Source organism: Convolutriloba macropyga, unplaced genomic scaffold (assembly GCF_964194025.1).
Source record: "Convolutriloba macropyga unplaced genomic scaffold, txConMacr16.3 SCAFFOLD_2989, whole genome shotgun sequence".
NCBI lineage: Eukaryota > Metazoa > Xenacoelomorpha > Acoela > Convolutidae > Convolutriloba > Convolutriloba macropyga.
Window position 1 is genome coordinate 1 of NW_027453408.1, and position 12,499 is coordinate 12,499.

Consider the following 12,499-nt stretch of genomic DNA (forward strand, 5'->3'; position numbering starts at 1 on the left):
AAACCCTGTAAGACTGATATACCAGACTAACAGTTGTATGAAGATTGTGAAAGGAAAACATTTTTCTGCCTAATTATCCTAGAAAGGAAGTAGGTACGTCACTCGGAAACATCCATTTTTCCGCTTGTTGTATTTTTTTTATAAAGAAACTTTATTGAGTCAAATAGTTCTTCCAGTACATCAAATTGTTGATTCACACTACCAGTGATATGAAAGTTTCAAAACAAAAAAAGAACGATCCGCCTAACCTTCCTAGAAAAAAGATCACATTTCAGTAGAAAATAATTGAATCTTGTTGGGTTGATCACAGAGTTGTTTAAGATTCTAAAAAATGTGTTTTACATTCCTAGAATATATTTTTTTTATCGAGTCATAGAGATAATTGAGATGATTCAAGTTGATATCCCAGACTACTAGTGGTATCAGTAAAATGCAGATCGTAAAACAAAAAGTGCTTAACATTCCTAGAAAGAATGTTGATATGCACAAAAATGACATCCCAGACTACCAGTGGCATGTGGATTATAGAAGATGAACAATCCACCTTAACATCCTGAAAAAGTTCAGTGTCCAGTTGGAAATAAAAACGAAGTAAGGCGTTATTCAGAGTGAATCACAATGATGTCTTAAAACATATTCAAAAAAATATAGATTTTTTGTTAGCTCTAATAGTTGATCCAAGTGAAGCAAATTGACATCCAAGACTACCTCTAGCATGTAGATTGTAAAACAAAAAATTGGTCCGCATAAACGTTCACGACAAAATTAGGTTTGTCACCTGAAATTATTCACGTTTTCGTCCACGCATACAATTTCTATGCAGGGTAATTTGAAAGTTCAAGTATACTGAAATGATATGTCAGACTAGCAGTAGTGTGTAGGTTACAAAACAAAAAATAGCCCGCCTAACCCTCCTAGAAAAATATATTGTTTTACTTGAAATATATTTATTTTTTCGCTTATGGCTTCTCTAAATTTTGTATTGGGTTAAATAGTTGTTCAAACCCTATAAGACTGATATACCAGACTATAAGTGGTCTATAGATTGTAAAGCAAACAATTTTAACCTAAATTCTCAGAAAATTTGACTAATTACGAAAATATTGACTATTTCGCTCATGTTAAAGAATGGCTCAAAAGGAAACAAATTTATATCCCGAACTAACACTAGTATCATTAGTATGTAAATTGTTAACCATAAAAGTGATCTGACTCTTGTTCCTGGAAAAAAATTATGAACCAAATTGATATGCCAGACAACCAGTGCTAGGAAGGTATTTAAGCAAAAAAACTGATCCGCTTTGGCTTCCTTGAAAAAAAGTTTGTATTTCATTTGAAAAATCAAGATTTTGCTCATTATGCTTTTGAAAACATAAAATATTTATGAAATAGTTGTTCAAGTAGTTGATCAAAGTGAATCAAAATGATATCTCAGTCTACCACTCTAATGTAGATTGTAAAACAAAAAACGACGCGCCTAACGTACCTAGAAGATAGGTTTTATATCAAATTGATCTCTCAGTCTACCACTTTTATGTAGACTGTAAAACAAAAAAAACGACGTGCCTAATGTCCCTAGAAAACAGTTTTTTTTTCACTTGCAAATAGTAACTAATTATTTTATTAATGTCTCGCAATACCTTTTTCTGTATCGTTTCAAGGAGTTTTCGGAAGTTGATCAAATTGATATCTCAGAATACCAGTAGCATGTAGATTCGAAAACAAAGAAATGTCTGCCTAACGTTGCTAGAAAAAGAGTTCCTATTTCACTCAAAAAATGGACTAATTTGCTTATTAGTAATTCAAAAACATATTTTTTATCAGACCACGGATTTGCTTAAAGTTAACCAGAAAGATATCCCAGATTGAAATTGTGATTTGTAGTTTGGAAAGCAAAAAGATTGATCCTTTTTATGTACCTAATCGAGAATATCGACTCTTTTGTTCCTTTTTTTGAAAATATAGAATATTTATCGGGTCAGAAACTTGCTCAAAATTATTATCACAGACTACCACTCTTCTTTTTTTTGTGTCGTGTCAATGGACGTTGACTGTTTGAAGGTTTCTCGTGTTAACCGCTCGGAATAGACCTTCGGTTTGTTGGATTCAAATCCACTCCTTGATCTGGTCCAGATACTGTCTTCTCTGTCTTCCTCGTGATTTTCTGCCAAGAGTTTTGCCGGTCATTGCAAGATTTTCCAATACTTTATTCCTGATGATATGACCGAATAAAGATGCCTGTCTCTTGGCTATTGCATTCACAATCCATCTTTTGGTCCCGGCTTGTTTGAAATATTCTTCATTTGCTACCTTGTCTGTCCATTTGATTTTAAGCATTCTTCTCAAAAACCACATCTCCCTTGCCATCAGGGTTTTCTTGTCTGCTGTCATCAGAGTCCCTGTTTCACTGCCGAAGAGGAGAATAGTTTCGATATAGCATCTAAGGATTCGTAGTCTCAGTCTCATGGGCATCTTCAGATTCGCTAACACGCTTTTCATATCAGAAAAAGCTTTCTCCGCCTCTGCTACATTTTGCCGGATGTCACATCTGCTTTAGCAATCACATGTCAGGAGTGTTCCAAGGTAATTGAAACGGTCAACTGATTCGAGTGGCTGGCCATTCAGATTGATAGTTACCTTCTGATCAGTGTGTTTGCTGAAAAGCATACATTTTGTCTTCTTGAAGTTGATTTCCATCCCAAATTTTTCTCCCTTTCTATTAATCAGATCCAAAAGATTCTGCAGTGCTTTTTCGGAGGTAGCCATCAAGACAATGTTGTCCGCAAATCGAAGGTTGTGGACATTTATCCCATTGATCTTAACTCCTTCCTCTCCATCAATTCCTCTCATGATCATCTCGGAGTAGAGAGAAAAGTAGTCGGGGGATTGGCTATCTCCTTGCCTGACTCCTCGTATATTTGGAACTTGACCTGAGATCTTCCTATTGTGCCCGATCGACTCCGATTGGTTGAAGTACATGTTCTGTACCAAACGCAGTTCTTTATCACTCATATCAAGGTCACAAAGGATTTTCATCAGAATGTGTTGGACTCGGTCAAATGTTTGTGCTGGACTCGGTCAAATGCTTTGGTACAGTCAATGAAGCAACAAGAGGTCTTGATTGACTCCCAGATATCTTTCGGCTATACACCGCAGTATAAAAATGGCATTTCTTGTCCCTCGGTCTGGCATAAATTCAAATTGACGATCATTAACTTTGTTTCTGATTGTCTTCTTCATGCGGTTAAGTAGCTTTTTCTGAATGATATTAGTTGCGTGATTCATCGGACTAACCGTCCTGAAATTTTGACAATCTTGTGCCCTGGGTTTCTTTGACACTGCTATGAACACCGATCGCCTAAGCTCCTCAGCGATTACACCCTTTTCGTATATCTTTTTCATGAGGCTTGTGAGAAAATCAATTGCCACGTCACCCAGCTTCTCATAAAGATCGACCATGATCCCATCCTCACCAGCTGCTTTTCCCGTTTTCATTGTTTTCATTGCCCTTTTGATTTCCGATCTCAAAATTTTGTGGCCTGGGAGATCGCCGGAGAAGTTCATGGTAAAACTGTCTCTAGTTGGATCCACATACAGTTCGGCAATGAATCTCTCCCAAAGTTGACGAATCTCGCTTTCTTCTATCAATATCTTCCCGCTTTCGCTCTTCAGTACACGGCCGGAATGATTTCCTCGGTATTTACCGGTGACAGCTTTGATCATCTGATGAGTCTCCTTTGGGTAAATTTTGAGAAATCTACTCATCTGTTCGCATTGTTCTTCAAGATAATTTTGTTTCGCTATCTGACATTTCTCTTTGACCTTCTTATTCATTTCTTTGTAGTCTATTTAGTCCTTCTTGTGTTTTTGTCTATCTTCCATTAATTCGAGGATTTCATCTGTCATCCATGCCTTTATTGATTTCTTCATTACGGGTATGTACTCGTCTCTCATTTTGCAGCATGATGTCTTCCAAGTTTCTCATATTCTCTGCACTTTCAGCTTTGATTTCCAACATCAAATCTTCTGTTTTCTTCCACTTTTGTTTCAGGTTCTCTATGTCAAGGTTTTTATATTCATATACGACTGTCCTCCTTCTGATTTTTTCATCTTCGCATGTATCTCTGAAATCACGGAGGCGTAGTCGCTATCACAATCAGCCCCAGTAAAAACTCTACTGCGTTATATTGCATTGTGCATACGTTTGTTTACGCAAAAGAAGTCGATCTGATTTTTGCTCCGTCACCAGGGCTGTTCCAATTTACTAGTCGTCTTTCGTGGTTCTTGAACCATGTGATTGTAACTATTAGATCGTTTACTTCACACCAATTTATAAACTGATCGCTCCTTTCATTGCGCTCCCCCATTTCCGTATTGACCAATGATAATCCTTCAGCTCCTTTACTGACTTTAGCGTCCAAGTCTCCCATCACAATCTTGATTTCTCGGGACTTGCTCATTTCCAGCGCTTTGTCTAAGTCATGGTAAAATTGATCGATGTCATCTTGATCTGCTGTGGATGTCGGTGCATAGACTTGTACAACATACATTTCGAATGTCCAAGTGTTGAACTTGGCAGCTATCACCCTGTCTGAGACAGGCCAGTGCCCGCTGAGTGATGCTGCCAGTTTCTTCTTCATGATGAATCCCACTTCTTTCCTACATTTCTCCTCGGGACCCGAGTATAGCACTGTGTGATCACCTGAGACATGTTTCCATCACTTTTTCAATCTCACTTCTGATATACCCATCACGCCTACCTTTTTACGTTCCATTTCTTGCTTGACGTTCTCTAGTTTTCCCCCTTGTGCCATAGTTCTCACATTCCAAGTGCCAATTTTCAGGTCACTTTTCTTGTTCCTTCTCTTTACTTCGACAGTAACTTGATGTCGACCGGGGGTGTCCTGTCTACCAACACCATTACTGCCGGGCGCTGCCTTCTTCTGGATTCCGTTTACGCCGTCTCTCGTTTGACATTTGAGGGCCTTCATACTTCTTGGCATTTTACTGAGGTAGGTTGCCATTAGTTTCCTCAGCCAGAGCCTCGTTAGCTCAACCTGCCTAGAGACAGCAGGCGTACCGTTCCAAACGAACTGTGTTACCCAACTCTGCTAGGCAAGTCTACCCAGGGGATACCGCGGGGAGGTGAGGTTGGATTTTGACCCCCAGACTACCAGTAGCATCAGTAGAAAAACAAGATGATCTTCCTGACGTTACTAGGAGAAAAGATCGCATTTCAATTGAAAGTATCAACTAAGTATCTAGCTAGTACTTAAAAAATATAAATTTATTTATTGCGTCCAGGAGTTCTTCGAGGTGAACCAAATTAATATCATAAACTGTCAATATCATGTGTTTAGTAAAGCCAAAATAATGGTACGCAATACGGTTCTAGAAAAAAAACGTATTTCACACAGAAAGATAAACTTTGTAGGCTCAAGTTGTTGCTGGCAGTGATATCCAGGTGATATCCAGGTGATATCCAGGTGGCAGTGATATCCAGGTGATATCCCAGACTACCAGTAAAATGTAGATTGTAAAACAAAAGAAACAACACGCGTAACGTTTCTCGAAAAATTTTGGTTTTTCATCTGGAAATGTCCACTTTTCCGCTCAGTATGTCTTTGAAAATAAAACTTTTTATGCGTCAAACAATTTTGTCATATAAATCAGATTGGAATCTTGGACTACCAAGAGTATATCGATTTTAATACGAAAAATATGATCTGCAAATCGTTTCTAGAAAAAGAGTTATGTGTCATCTGGTAGTATCCACATTTTTGCTCTCCACGTCTTCCAAAATATAGAACCTATTCAAGCTTAGGAAATGCTCGAAAGAAAACAAATTGGTTTCCCAGACTGCCAGTAGCATGTAAGTTGTAAAATAAAGAATTGATCCACCTAAAGTTCCTATCAAAATGTAACTATGTCAATTTGAAATGTTCATTCTTTTCGTGTCAAAGAGTTTTTCATCAATATTAGGTCGTTGTTCAAGCAAGCCAAATTAAAATTTTGTACTAGCAGTAGTATGTAGGTTGCGAAACAATAAAACTGCGATCTGCCCAATCATAAAAGAAAAAGTTTCGTATTTCACTTGGAGTAAAATCAGTTTGTCGTTTTCTGTCATTTTGTAAGCTAGGAAATCGTATCAAGATAAGTAGCTGTTCAGAGTGAACCAAACAGATAACCAAGACTACCAGTAGTATGCAGATTGTAAAACAAAAGAAAGGATACTCGTAGGGTTACTCCAAAAATTAGGTTTTTCATCTGGAAAGTTCCACTGTTCCGCTCAATATGTTTTTGAAAACGGAAATTTTTATGCTTCAAATTGGTATCCTGAACTACTAACAGTCTGTCGAGTTCGAAACGAAAAAAATGACCCGCATAACGTTTCTAGAAAGAGAATTATGTGTCATCTGGTAATATCTACATTTTCGAACACCACATTTTCCAAAATATATATTATATCTGAGCCAAGGAGTTGCTCGAAAGGAATCAAATTGGTTTAACAGACTGCCAGTAAAATGATAATTGTAAAACAGAGAAATGATCAGCCTAAAGTTGCTATCAAAATGTAACTATGTCAATTTGATATGTTCATTTTTTTCGTGTCAAATAGTTTCTTACAGAATCAAGTAGTTGTTCAACTAAACCAAACTAAAATCTCGCATTAGCAGTAGTATGCGGTTTGTGAAACAATAAAAAGCCATCTGCCCAAACATACGAGGAAAAATTTCGTATTTCACTTGGAATAAAATCATTTTTTTTGCTTATTATCTTTACGCAAACTTGAAAATCTTATCGAGATAAGTAGATGTTCAAACCTATAAACACCTCTTGAGCTCCTATGAAGAGTTCGTAGTTCTTTTTGAAATAATTTTGGGTCAACAAGTTGTTCAAAGTTAATTAAAATGATGTCTCAGACTACTAGTAGTATGTAGACTGTAAAGCAAAGAAAAATTGATACGCCTAAAAGTTTGCTTTTTGCTCCGAGATATTGACAAAATCGTTTAATGGTATTTCAAAACCGTTGTTGTTATCGGGTAAAGAGCCCTTTTAAAATGAACCCAATTGATGCCCCAGACTACTAGTTGTATGTAGGTAAAAAATAATGTCCGCTCAAAAATTTTGTTTGTTTATCGCATAGAGAAGTTTTTTAAATTGAACCTAAATGATTTTGCGAATAACCAGTAGTATGTAGATTGTAAGGCAAAAACTGATTGTCTGTTTAATGTTCCATGAATAAAACTGAAATTTTATTTAGAAATCTTGGCATTTTTGCGCACTATATTTTAGAAACTAACAACAATTTATCGAGTGTAGGAGTTTTTCAAAGTGAAGCAAATCAGTATCACTGACTACCAGTAGTGTGTAGAATGTAAAACGAAAAAAATGAACCGACTAAGGTTTCTAGGAAGGAAGTATGTTTGTCTGATGGAAACATCCGCATTTTCACTTGTTACAAATTTGTAAAGGGAATTTTAATTGGGTCAAATAATTTTTCAAGTACCCTTCAATGATGATTCGGACTACCACTGACTATTAAGTTTCAAAAAGAAATCGATCCATCTAAAATTCTTAGAAAAAAGCCGTTTTCACTTTAAAACAAAAATGTGCTTCACGTTCCTAGAAAAAAGTTTCATGCGAACCAAATTGATATCTCAGACTGCCAGTGGTAGCAGTAGTGTGTAGATTGTGGAACAAAAAAAGATCCGCCCAACACTCCTGAAAAAGTTTTCATTTCACTCGGAAATATCAAAAATTTCACTTATTTGTATTTCAAAAAAAAAAATTTGTTGTCGGGACAAGGAGCTGTTCAAAGTTAACCCAAGTGATACGTCGAACAACCAAGATTGTAGATTTTAAATTGTATGCATGAGTTGTTTGCTTAACGTTTCATGAAAAAAAAAACAAATTTCACTTCGAAAAAGCAACTTTTATGCTTACTATATTATAGAAAAGAAAGAAATTTGATCGGGTGGAGAAGTGTCTCAAACTGATTCAAATCAGTGTCCCAGAATACTAGTAGTATGTAGAATGTTTAACGAAAGGAAGGATCCGCCTAACATTCATGAAAAAATCCCGAATATAACTAGGAATTGATAAAATTTCGCGTTTTTTTTTTGAAAGCTTGTTGGTTCGAAGAGTTATTTAAAGTGAATCAATTTGATATCACAGACTAAAAATGGTATCACTAGTATGTAGATTGTATAACAAAAAGTGCTTCAAGTTCCAAGAAATAAAGTTGATTTGAATCGAATTGATATCCCAGACTACCAGTAGTGTGTAACATGTAAAACAAAAAAAATGAACCGACTAATGTTTCTAGGAAGCAAGTATGTTTGTTTGATGGAAACATCCACATTTTCGCTTGTTACATATTTGTAACGGTAATTTTTAATGAGTCAAATAATTTTTCAAGTACCACAAAATGATGATTCGGCCTACCACTGAATTTTAAGTTTAAAAAAGAAAACGATCCACCTAAAATTCTTTGAAAAAAGCCGTTTTCACTAGGAAATAATCAAACCTGCGCTTTTTATTTTTTCAAAGGTTTCGAACTGTAATCGGACAAGGAGTTGTTTAAAGCGAATCACATTGATATCTCAGACTAACAGTAGTATGATTAGCACATAGGTTTTAAAACAAAAACGTGCTTCACGTTCCTAGAAAAAAGTTTGATGTGAACCAAATTGATATCCCAGACTACCAGTGGTATCAGTAGTATGTAGATTGAGGAACAAAAAAAAATCCGCTCAACACTCCTGGAAAAGTTTTAATTTCACTCGGAAATATCAAATAATTCACTTATTTGTATTTCAAAAAAAACTTTTATTGTCGGGACAAGGAGCTGTTCAAAGTGAACCTAAGTGATATGCCGAACAACCAAGATTGTGTAGATTTTAAATTGTATGTATGAGTTGTCTGCTTAACGTTTCATGAAAAAAAACAAATTTAACTCCGAAAAAGCAACTTTTCTGCTTACTATATTATAGAAAAGAAAGAAATTTGATCGGGTGGAGAAGTGTCTCAAACTGATTCAAATCAGTGTCCCAGAATACAAGTAGTATTTAGATTGTAAAACGAAAAGATTGATACCCTTAACATTCTTAGAAAAAAATCCCGCATATAACTAGGAATGTTGATGAACTTTAGCGTTTTTTTGAATGCTTGTTGGGTCGAAGTGTTGTTTAATGTGAATCATTTTGATATCACAGACTACTAATGGTATCAATAGTAGGTAGATTGTAAAACAAAAATGGCTTCAAGTTCCTAGAAATGAAGTCGATTTGAACCGAGTTGATATCCCAGACTACCAGTGATATGTAGGTTGTAAAAAAAATGTTGGTCCACTTTACACTCCTTGCACACAGCTCGTATTTTACCCCCAAATACCATTTCTATTTTCAGAATTGATTACTTGTTCAATTAAACCAAATTGACATCTAAGACTAGCAGTAGTATGTAGGTTGTGAGACTGGAGTCAGTGTTGACTTCCAACAAAAGGATTTATAAACTTATTTTATTTAATAAATAAATATTGAAATACTCAACCCTGATTGGTTGAAATTATGGAAATACCTTTCCCTTAAATGTTTATTTGTTATTCCCAGAGACAACAAGACAACTCTACCCTTTAGTCGGTACCAGTCAGACCTGATATAATAATAAAGTATATTTCTCTCTCTCTACTCCGCTCTTGTTTTGTATTGAGATATACGTTAGACTTTAGCATTGCGGCCGGTGCACTGTCTACTGAAGCTCAGATAGAAGAGTAACAGACTAGAGGAATAGAACTTTAGTTAGTCAGGTAAGCCTTAAGATATTCTTGAGACTCCATAAGACAGAGTTAGAGTAACCTCCCTAGGTAACCCTACCTCAGCACACGTCTTATCTGGTGAGACCAGTGCCGGACTAATTTTGAAAAAACGAACAATTATTTTTCATTATCCGTAACGGAAAAATTAGCAATTAAAACAGAATAACCTCTAAATTAAGAACACTACAGAGATAACAATGGCCAGTAATTACCATCAACAACTAGATGATAACAATTATAACAATTACTTAATACCATTTACAATCTCTGATGATTGTCCTTTAGAAAATCGCGAAACAATACACAAAATATTAATAAATTTGAAGAATAACTTCTTCAAAGAAACAAAACATATACAACAAATAAGTATCCATAGAAATCATTTAGCTCATCATCTTCCAGTAATACTACTAGGAAGAGACCAACTAAATAAAAACTATATATTTTCATTAACAAACGAAAACAAACAAAAACGAATATACTATAATTTCCAAAACGACATAACGTTACCAGACATGTTAAAAACATTTTTAAAACGACACGAAGAATCCCAAGATCGAACAAAAATAACAGCGATACCGACTTCAACATACGAATTACTACGAAATACATCTGAGTATCTAAATGAACATCAAAAACCGATACACTCAGTTAACGATAAACTTCGAAACGATATAACAAATTATAACAATTGGTTAACAAGGATTATTGAATTAAAAACAGAATTGAAATCAGCTACCTTAGATGTAGTACAAATAATTTCTGAGTTCACATTCTTATTCTGGTTAGATAATTTTGAACATATTAACGAAAAAAGAAAAGAATTTAGAATAGCATTCAGAACAGAAATTGAAAAACTCAATGAGGAACTAAAACAAATTTGGAACAGTGAGTATTATTCACCGTATTTTGAAAGCACATTAAAAGTATGCTCAGATAGCATAAATTACATACAAGGTTTAGAAAATTATATACAAATATTGGATCAGGGACAAATGGGTTCTACCACATTTAACCTATCGAAAACAGTAACAACAACTTCGACACCGAAAGATATTCAAATGAATACAAATCTTCAAACAAAACAAAAATCAACAATTAAACCAGATAAACTGCTAACATCAAATTTATTTGGACATCAACAAACAATTACAGATGAAATATTTATTTCGGATTCCGAAGAAAGAGAAAAAGAAATAAGATTTCACAATTGGATACCAAATACAGTGAACCAAGGAGTACGAAAGAAAACTCAATTGACAGAAAATAACAACTATAGAAATAATAATTATATAAATACTCTAACGGATAATAACGACCTAAATTGGGAACAAGAAGCACAAAACTATAATAACTTAAAAAACGAAATAACAGAACAAGTAACAAACCATACAAATAAATTAATAGATAACATAGAAAATAGATTTCGACAAATAAATGAGAACATGGAAAGAAAACAAGATGAAGCATTACAGTTTATGTTTGACAAACTAGAAAAAACTATAAATGACATGAACACACAAAACAATAGACCCTTAGAAAATAGAAACACAGAGAATAACTATTTAACAAATCATAGACACGAAACTAGAACAAGAGTATCAAATTCACAAACTACTAATTCTAATACAACGGAAGAAAGAGAAACAACAGTTACAGAACCTCCACTCCCATTTTATAAGCAATTGACATCAATGAGCATAAACGAAGAACCACTAATTGAACAAAACATAAGTAGCGGGTCAGTACCAACAACAATAAGACCATTCGATGGCACAGATCCAGGATATACTGTCGAAGAATATTTGAACAGTATAGTCGCAGCGATGATATTTAGCAGTGGCATAGAACCAGTTAACAAACCAGGTCACCACCAATGGAAAGTAAAACGAGCAGCCTTAATATTACATACATTACAAGGCCCAGCCCAAAAATGGTATTCAACTCTACCGAGTGAAACAAAATTAGATTAGGAAATATTCTGTAAAGAATTCTCAGACATGTTCGATTCAGAAAAATCAAAACAACAAGCAAAAATAGTATTACAACAATTACAAAAACATACTAACGAGTCACTACGCTCACTTGCACTAAGAATAGAAACACTTGTCAAAACAGCATATTAATTATATACAGAAGATTATCGAAACAGCGTAATGAACCAAACATTTATTAGGTGTTTGGATAACGAATTAAAAACAGCAGCACTGAAAAAACACGCAAACCATAAACAAACACCGAGAGAACCAGAAATGACATTCAAAAACTTAGTAGACAAAATAGACAAAATGGATTTGACAAGAACAATAACAAACAATCACAAACGATTATATGAAGTTAATCAAACAACAACAACTAGTATTCATGACGATCTTAAACAAATGAATATAGCATGTAACAATATAAACGATTTAAACCAAAACGATTTAGAACAGTTTGAAGGAACAATTTGTAATGTCCTTAATGGAATTAACAATACTTACGACAGAAAAAACTTTAAAGGACGACCAAAATTTGCATTATTTTGTAGTTACTGTAGCTCTCATGGTCATACAAAAGGCAGATGCTTTAAACGACCAAGAAGAGAAAGCATACCAAGACCAAAAGAAAAATCCTTTTACGGCCATATGAGAAACAACCAAAACTTACCAAATCGGAGAATTGACTCAAATAATGTTA

General features: G+C 34.8%; 2 protein-coding genes across 2 annotated transcripts; both read right to left on the minus strand.

Annotated features, from left to right (window-relative positions):
• Window positions 1-2,106: 2,106 nt before the first annotated feature.
• On the minus strand, window positions 2,107-2,499 carry LOC142358265 (uncharacterized). Its single transcript, XM_075409700.1, has one exon. The coding sequence runs from the start codon at window positions 2,497-2,499 to the stop codon at window positions 2,107-2,109; it is 393 nt and encodes a 130-aa protein (XP_075265815.1).
• Window positions 2,500-2,553: 54 nt separating this feature from the next.
• On the minus strand, window positions 2,554-3,834 carry LOC142358266 (uncharacterized). The gene is made up of 2 exons (XM_075409701.1): window positions 3,295-3,834; window positions 2,554-2,982 (listed from the first exon to the last, which is right to left on the minus strand). The coding sequence occupies exons 1-2, from the start codon at window positions 3,832-3,834 to the stop codon at window positions 2,554-2,556; spliced, it is 969 nt and encodes a 322-aa protein (XP_075265816.1).
• Window positions 3,835-12,499: the final 8,665 nt, after the last annotated feature.

Bases quoted from the DNA above. Each gene is read 5' to 3' on its own strand.
- LOC142358266 (XM_075409701.1), bottom strand. From the start codon at position 3,834: ATGAATAAGAAGGTCAAAGAGAAATGTCAGATAGCGAAACAAAATTAT. The intron at 2,983-3,294 runs GTTAGTCCGATG...CGTTTGGTACAG, and splicing joins ATTGTCAAAATTTCAGGACG to AACATGTACTTCAACCAATC.
- LOC142358265 (XM_075409700.1), bottom strand. From the start codon at position 2,499: ATGAAAAGCGTGTTAGCGAATCTGAAGATGCCCATGAGACTGAGACTA.